Raw genomic sequence first — 7,991 nt, 5'->3', positions numbered from 1 at the left:
GATACCTCATCACCAGGTGCAGAGACACATAATGATTGTGTGTCTGGAGCAACTTTTGTCAAGAGATTTGCAAATTCTCTTGAGGTTGCTGGATCAGTAGGGCGTTGCGCCCCTACTGACCCCGTCCATTTTTTGGCGGTCCGCCTCGCTGTTGCGATTTCGCAACAACGTCGGATCCGCGACCGTTGCCCTTTTTGGCATACGATCCAAAATTACGTTCAGTACCTTTTGGTGCTGGACGTGGGGCACTACACTCATGAGCGTAATGTCCCAATTTTTGGCAGCGATGGCATTTCTGCGATCGCTTATTATTCGAAAAGCGAGGTTTCTCGCTTTCGACATAGGAAAGGTCCATGGGTTCTGGACCTCCTAGTTCGTGTCGTCTAGGTGGACGATATGATGACGAACTTGCTTGAGCCTGTCTCAAGCTAAAGTCCTCCTGTTCCGCTACGGATATTGCTTCTTCAAGCGTATCCAGTTCCAAGCGGAACAGGTGGGTCTTTACGGGACCATCCGTAAGACCTTGCATGAACACCGTAATCAACGTGTGTTCATGGACTGGGTTATTGGTAATACAACTCGCTAAGAGTCGTATGTGCTGGGCATATGCGTGCACATCACGCTTGCCTTGCTTAAGTTTCAGAAGCTTTGAACGAGCTCTGAACTCAGCCAAAGCGGTTCAAACGTCTGTTTGAGCCGGGATATAAAAGCCTCTAGCGACATAAAGACATAGTTGTCGCGCAACTTAAGGCCTAGCGCCCAAGTTTTGGCACGACCTACCAAATATGACTGAGCAAATGCGACTTGCATTTGCTCGTTGACGATGTGACGAGCCCTTATGGCATCGTCTAACCCGACAAACCATCTTAAGAGGGAGTCTTCTTCGACCCCCCTATACTTAGAGATCTTAATCTTTAAGGTTTCGGGACGACGCGCTTCCGTCATGCCATCTGTTATTGTTGTAACCTCAACAGTTCTGCCTGTTGAGAGCCTTGCTGATTAAACAAGGCTACCTTCTCCTTCGCCTCGTCAAATTCATGTTGTATGAACTTGGCGACGGCTGAGTAGAGGGCATCTCTGTCCAAACCCGACAGCATGGCCAAGATGGCATCGTTCCCTACGGTCGAACTCATTCGTTCGACCGCACTCCTTTCTATGCCACTAAGAAAGGAGTAGCTATCACGCGAAACGTGATGCGTATATCCATTATCATCTAACAGCTACCAGGTGTAACGGGGCACTACTGATTTGTGCTGCTTTAGTACAAGTCCACTTCGCACTGCCTCAGTGCGAGTGGTGCCTCACGTCACTTCACATACACTAGTACGTGCGGAGGAAGACTCTCTCTAAAAACACTTGCTTTTAAGAGGGTTGATTGTGTATTTAGTACAATTAAGTTCTTCCGTTTATATCTTTTCAATACTAACTTAATTATAAGCTAATACAAAACATGTAATAAAGTTTTATCTGTCTCTCTCTTGCGCGCGTCCAGCGCTGACTGGACCGCGGAGAAAGTATATATAATGGTCTATATCTATTAATGGATAAGCTTTTAGAATATTACCATGTTAAGTAATATTCTCCAAATATTATCTGCATTTTCGATAATATATTAATCAACCACCTTAAAGTGTTAATTTCATGTTACGATACACTCCGTTACATTCGGCGCATCGTTGTCGCCACAACATTTTTTTTTGAGAATGTACTACTAATATGTCAGAGCTCTTGCGTTAAGTCGATTCTGTCGAAGAACATATCAAATGCGTTTAGTTGGGGTATCAAGTCTCACCACCCAGATGCTCATTTTCCCTTCACAAACTAAGGACCAACGACGTCTCTCCTCTAAATTGTTTCAGCGTCTCACGTCACATTTACCGCGCAAAGGTAACTGTGAGGCCAATGATTAGCACATCCGCGCCAGCAACGACCGCACCGTCTCCAGTGTGTCACCACGATGGCCACGAGCTGTGGGAGGCTGTGACAAATAATTCCTCCTCCGCTGGGTCCCAAGAAGCTAGAATCCGGGTTTCAGATCTAAATTCAATCGCTTCTACTTTAAAAGACGTAGAAGGCGTCACAAATGCCATGCAAAGCCTTCGCGTCATGAAGCTTCCACCGACAGCTGACGATGGCGGAAATTATGAGCAGCAGCCTTTTACTAGCAGCGCGCCAGTTGGAACTGCAACAGCTAGCGCCCATGGACCGTTGGATCCCGTTCTCGTTGCTGGGTTAGAGAACGCGCGCGAGAGAATGACTTTGCTTCAATTTGAAGACCAAATTGTGCGTTTTCTGAGAAACACCAAAGAGCCACACCTCAACTTTCCTCCGCTATCGTCGTATCATCGACTCATTGTCCATCGCTTGGCCCAACGCTGTGGGCTAGAGCATCAAACAGCAGATTATAATCCGTACGAGAACAGTACGGCACGCGTGGTGACACTGTTCAAAACCCCGCAGTCAGCGGTGCCGCTTGTGCTACTCATTGACTTGTCTCTAGATCGACAAGTATCGGCGGCCCCTTCGACTTCTGCACCAAAGATAATGATGCGCAAATGTAGTGCCCCCAGATCAGGCACAAATGGTGGGCGAAGCAGTAATGGGGACAAAGCCACACCCTCTTTACAGGACCGTGAGCGTGCATACGCTGAGGCAAGAGCAAGAATATTTGGTGAAGAGAGGCTCAGTGCAGCAGCAGAAACAGCTACGTTGACATTTCCAGTACATGGAGGCAATGAAACGAGATCTTTAAATGAAAATAGCGGCTTGCGGCATAAAAACCGACAAGCCGTAGGACCAGATGGGAGTCGAGGTTTTGGTCGAGGTCGAGGACCTGCACAACAATTTTCTGAAAATGCCAATGGATCTTGTATACGCACGGTTACAGCAAAACCAAGTGGCGACAATGGTAATGCTCATTCACGCTTGTCCGTACCAAATGCAACGAATGCCGCAAATTGGAAAGAAAGTAAAGTATTGTGGCGTAATCGCGAACAGGAGATGAATGATCCGGATTTTACACGCAATCATAATGCATTTCGTCCTCGTTCTATTGGTAATATGTTAAGTGGAAGTGCTGGTGAGAGCGAGTCTTTGCACAATGGTAATCGCATGGGTGGGGGTGGCGTAGGACGATATGGCGTTTGCGATTACCGAAATCAGCAGTTTGATCGATCGTTTGACAGATCCTATGATCGCCCTTTCGGCTATCAGCCCAATGGCGGTGCTTTACCAGCTCCTTCGCCGCCAATGTTCATGGGATCTGGACGCGGTCATGATCACATTGGCGCACCCGATTTTATCAATCGACTAGATACCCACCAGTACCAAAGGTCCCCAAACCAGCAGTACTACCCGCAGCAACAATTTCAGCATCATCAGCTAAATATGCCTGCACCTACACTTGTGGGACGCGGTGGATATGGACACTCTTCTCTACAAGGCCGTGCGTCGGCCCGGCAAGTCAATTGGGTGCCACCGCATGCCAATATCCGAGCAATGGGCAACGGCAACAGTGGATTTATTGACGATGACTTCCCACCACTTGGCAAGTAGCACGCTAAAATATATAACTTTAATTCAATTTTTAAGAAGTTAATTCAATTGAGAGCGTATAATTTTTGAGACATAGACACGAAATCAAATGTATGCTCTTGTTAGCGTCAGCCAGACGTTGCATGTCAATAAATATCGGATTCGCATTTTCATTGCTGCATTCGTGTCCTGGTAGCAATCTCATGTATCTAAAATTGTTGGAGGGCCATATGACACCGTTGTCTATCGCTGCTTAAAGGCTTTCCACTACCGCCGCCACCACCAAGGCGTAACGCTGCAACACAAAATGCATTTATAAGAGAGTTTTATAACCTCGTCACCAAATATCATAGAGTTTCATAAATCTGACCTTGTCTTCGCTGCAGCTTTTTAAAGCGAAGCTTTCTCTTTTTGGCAAGTTCCTATCGGAAACGTCCCATACAGTCACGTATGAGCGTCAAGCATTATGACCGTCATAATTAACAAACTACCTTCTTGGTTCGCAACATGTGAAAATACTCTTTGAGTGTCAAGTCCTCCGCTTCTTTATCGTTCAAGAGCCACGGCTTCGTTCTTTGCATGTCATTTCATTCAAAATACACATTAAATTAAGACGATTTCTAGACTTGAAGCCGGCTGTTACCTATCCATTAGCTTGCGTAGCTTTTGCTTGGATTCATTTGCCTGCTTAATGCATGTGCAAAGTTGACGCTGCAGCGAGCGAATCTCCTCCAAGACTTCATCATCTCTAGGACAAATGGAAAAAATCATGGCATCTTCCGTTGTACTGTTCTCTAGAAGCGCAATCGAACGTAGCGCCCGCGTGATGCCGTTAGGATTCCAAGTATCAGTGGACGCATGCCACTTCATGCCAGCTCTACTTTCGGTCATAACATTTCTAATGTTGTCTTCATCAGACTGTAAATAAATAAAATCGTCTCCCGCGTTTGACGTCAAGGGTGAGTGTAGTTGGCATAATGACGCTACGAGTCTCTGTCAGTTATACATGCCATACAGCAGCAGAAGTTTTATAAAATGCGCAAGCCCAGCATCTAACAATTAACGGCACCTCCTTGAATTTATCGTCAACACTTTGCACGCTAACAATTCCCTCATGTCGCTCACACTCTTTTGCAGTATTGAGCGCCCCATTAAAAAATTCCATGTCGCTGGAAAAGACGTTTGGATCTAAAAATGAAGTTTCGTCGGACAATCTGCTTAAAAAAGCAAGCAAAGAAACAGCTCACCTTCCAACGCTAAACACTGCTCTATGTCATCTGGCGTGATCGGCTTGAGGAATGAATACGCATATAAGTACTTCCATAGCCCAGTCGTCGTGCATGGTGTGCCTAATACCATATTCCATTAGCTTATCAACACCACGACACACTTTTCACTCGTCACTTGCCCGAGTTGAGATCTTCCTCCACTATTGCAGGTGTTGGTGGCTCTGATTTGTCATTGAGAATACCACTAAATTTGACTGCAACTGCAGCACCTTTGCCAATCGCGAAGTGTCGTCGACCCTCGGCATTAGCCGCCATTTTCCTCGCAATACAGGATGTGTCTTCTACAGTTACAATCATGTGAGGTGGAAACATGCTGGTACTGCTCCCGTCTAGATAATCAGTGATGGCCAACAACTGGCTATCCAGCTGAGCTAGCTGCTTGTCCAGACTAGCGCGTCCTCTCTGCAAAAACCAGGTGCAGCCGCGTCGAATTAAATATTGCCAAGCTATACTAAACTCTTTTTTTATATACTTGTAAGCAAACAGAATATAATGAGAGGATCACACCTTGAGCTCCTGGACGACTTTGATGAGTGTGCCCTTGCTACTTGTGACTAGTCCATCGTGAGAGCTACATACTTGTTTTGTAGCGGGAAATTGATCATGCTGCAGCCATGGAACATTCAGCAGCAAAATTTCCTGCCGCGTTGAGGTTTGGCCGCTCATCCTACGCTCTAATTGCGCGTTTATTGCGGAGGCGGTGCAGTGCCGACACTGTCACCGTGTTTGCATGTGGCGACTGCGACACTGCGCAGTCGAAGCGTACTGTAATCATCAGAGTAAGGTACGATTTTTTCTTGTGTGTGCGACGTAAAGTTTCTCATTACAATGATTGGGCAAAATCAAATGGGGCCTTTGATCGGTCGAGTACCGTGAGGAGGCTTGTATAGAGAAAGTTACTATCCTCCTTTTTGATTAGGTAACGTTATGGCACGCGGGAAGGCAGATCGAGCTCTGACGGTAGGCAAGAAACTCGAGATTATTGACGAAGCGGAACGCACAGGCCTTCTTTCCATCACAGCGCAAAAATACGGTGTCAAAGCTGGCCAAATACGCGACTGGAAGAAGAATGTGAATCGCTTACGCGCTACGGATCCGACCCGCCTTGTGTGCGCCAGCACCATTCAACGTGGTCACTTGGTTTTTAATGAAACCTACGCTCAATATTGGGTTGGCTACAATAAGTTCTGTAGCAGCAACACAAATTATGTTGACTTAAAAGATGCGCTACAGATCACACACAAAGACTTGTTGCGTGGGGGTGTCAGTACGTCAATTAAATTATACCACTTCGCTTTAATAAACTTTTGGTGTTGTTAAAAGATGGATTCAATTTTCCGGCAACGGTCGATCCATGTGCCACGCATGCTTTGCTAAGCCCGGACAACAGTACGTTACTGGTTTTTCAAGGTGAACTCCCGTATTTATAATTGTTATCGTTAGATGATTTCTACACGACAGAGGACGTAAGAAGATTGTATATTAAAGACATGACGACGTTGCGAGAGCAGCTGTGCGAGTTCTTTGACCAAAAGCCTTTTCCCACAAAATACTTATACTTCGTCACTAAGTTAGATTTTGTCAAGCCTGACCCCTTGAGCGAGAATAATGAAGTGATCGAAAATGAAAATAGAACAGCTCAAAGGCAAGCTGCAAAGTCAATAGGTATTGACGACGTCATTTCATTCTATGTCGCGATCTGTGGCAACGGTTCCGTGATGGTCCCAATGTCCATCTTCCCGCCTGTGGAAAAGTCACACTGGGAACGTAAGAAAAACGTCAAATTGCGTCATGCACATAGCGTTCATCGCGCCAAGATGAATGATCCAAATAATGCATTGCAGTTTTTCTCGGTGGTACGTAAATTTACGCTGTTCAAAGTACAAGAGCCGTTTTTGATATTAAATTGCAGACGTGGAAAAAATTTTACGATGACGAAGCCAAATATAGCGATAAGTTTGTATTCCTTTTAGACTACTCAATTGAAGAATTTCGAGCACCCGAATTCTTATATGGTTTGAAGCAGCTGGAGGGTTACAACAAGTATTGGACGACACTGTACACAGTGCGCAATCCACTACGCCTATCTAGATTTGAAGACACCTTTTTGGCGTTCGTGAATGAAGAATGGCGCACAATCTTTCAAATGAAAAAGTCGAGCCAGCCTAATGATTACCGCAAGTGCGTTGCGTTTTGGTTCTACTCGGCATGGGAATTCTTCGCAGGTGACAATGCCAGGGCAGCATTTCGGAGTTGCAATATGTATCTGGAGGAGAAGTCTGTGTGGAATGCGGAGTCTAGAGAAGATGTGGTGTGAGTGAAGCGCTGACGAAGTTTGCGTGAAAATTAAAGTTCATTTTAAATTATTTGTGTATATTTTACCTTTCGTCGCATTACTTTTTATAATTTATAGTTCGCAAGACTCGCGTAAGTTTAGTCGACAGGCCTCCATTTTACCACAGACGATACAAGCATTTGCAGCTCCATTATAGGCACACTGTCTGTTCTATTTATGTGGGAGGCCTTACTGATAAAAATTTAATTAAATTAAAAAATGAAAGATTCTGGTAATTACTGCCTTCTTCCAATATCGTGCTCTAATTTCCCACTTAAGTTACAGACACCAATGAAAAAGTAGTTGAAATAAATACAAAATGTCAACGTCAATGTAGTGGTCATAATTATCCGAGGGACGAAAATCTTAGCTGTAGGCGGGCACGCCTTAATGCGGCCACGCTCCACTTAGACACGCACCCTAGCACAACGAGGAAGCGGTTAGACCGTCTTCTCTTGCGTGCAGTGAGGAAGATGCGGTGGGTGCGTTAGCGACCTCACCCAACGCACTAAGTACTCTAGTAAAGTTTCGTCACGGGAGCGGTAGTCCGGCTCCTCGTGCGCACTTACTAAGTAGGAAGTAGTTTTCAGAGTGACTTATATTTAATCACATTAAATATATATACCTAATTTTACCAATCAAAAATGTCATCTTTGTAGATAATACTAATATGTATTACTAGCGTATCTTTCTAGATACCTCGCGTAACGGATGACGCTAGGCATCATCCCTTCTAATGTGAATACACCTATGTGCATCACATTACGAGGGTTGGTCACAATGTGAACCACACCCAAGTGATGGGTCTAATCACTTTAATTAAAAAAAATGAC

The 7,991-nt window shown here is 45.1% G+C and overlaps 3 protein-coding genes across 3 annotated transcripts; 2 read left to right on the top strand and 1 right to left on the bottom strand.

Moving 5' to 3' along the window:
• Positions 1 to 1,902: 1,902 nt before the first annotated feature.
• On the top strand, positions 1,903 to 3,555 carry CCR75_002390 (uncharacterized protein; the record flags this gene model as incomplete). The annotated part of the gene is made up of 1 exon (XM_067960487.1): positions 1,903 to 3,555. The coding sequence occupies one exon, from the start codon at positions 1,903 to 1,905 to the stop codon at positions 3,553 to 3,555; it is 1,653 nt and encodes a 550-aa protein (XP_067818298.1).
• On the bottom strand, positions 3,436 to 5,497 carry CCR75_002389 (uncharacterized protein; the record flags this gene model as incomplete). Its single annotated transcript, XM_067960486.1, is given in 9 exon segments — positions 3,436 to 3,559; positions 3,772 to 3,829; positions 3,905 to 3,956; positions 4,026 to 4,107; positions 4,178 to 4,527; positions 4,541 to 4,722; positions 4,782 to 4,883; positions 5,006 to 5,225; positions 5,331 to 5,497. 9 exon segments carry the CDS (start codon positions 5,487 to 5,489, stop codon positions 3,436 to 3,438), a joined length of 1,329 nt encoding a protein of 442 aa, XP_067817953.1. The 5' UTR covers positions 5,490 to 5,497.
• Positions 5,498 to 5,750: 253 nt separating this feature from the next.
• Positions 5,751 to 7,315, top strand: CCR75_002388 (uncharacterized protein; the record flags this gene model as incomplete). Its single annotated transcript, XM_067960485.1, has 4 exons — positions 5,751 to 6,090; positions 6,147 to 6,212; positions 6,267 to 6,679; positions 6,736 to 7,315. The coding sequence occupies 4 exons, from the start codon at positions 5,751 to 5,753 to the stop codon at positions 7,138 to 7,140; spliced, it is 1,224 nt and encodes a 407-aa protein (XP_067817952.1). The 3' UTR covers positions 7,141 to 7,315.
• Positions 7,316 to 7,991: the final 676 nt, after the last annotated feature.

Source organism: Bremia lactucae, linkage group LG6 (assembly GCF_004359215.1).
Source record: "Bremia lactucae strain SF5 linkage group LG6, whole genome shotgun sequence".
NCBI lineage: Eukaryota > Oomycota > Peronosporomycetes > Peronosporales > Peronosporaceae > Bremia > Bremia lactucae.
Note: the sequence above shows the minus strand (reverse complement) of the source record. Positions and strands in the feature narration are given on the sequence as shown.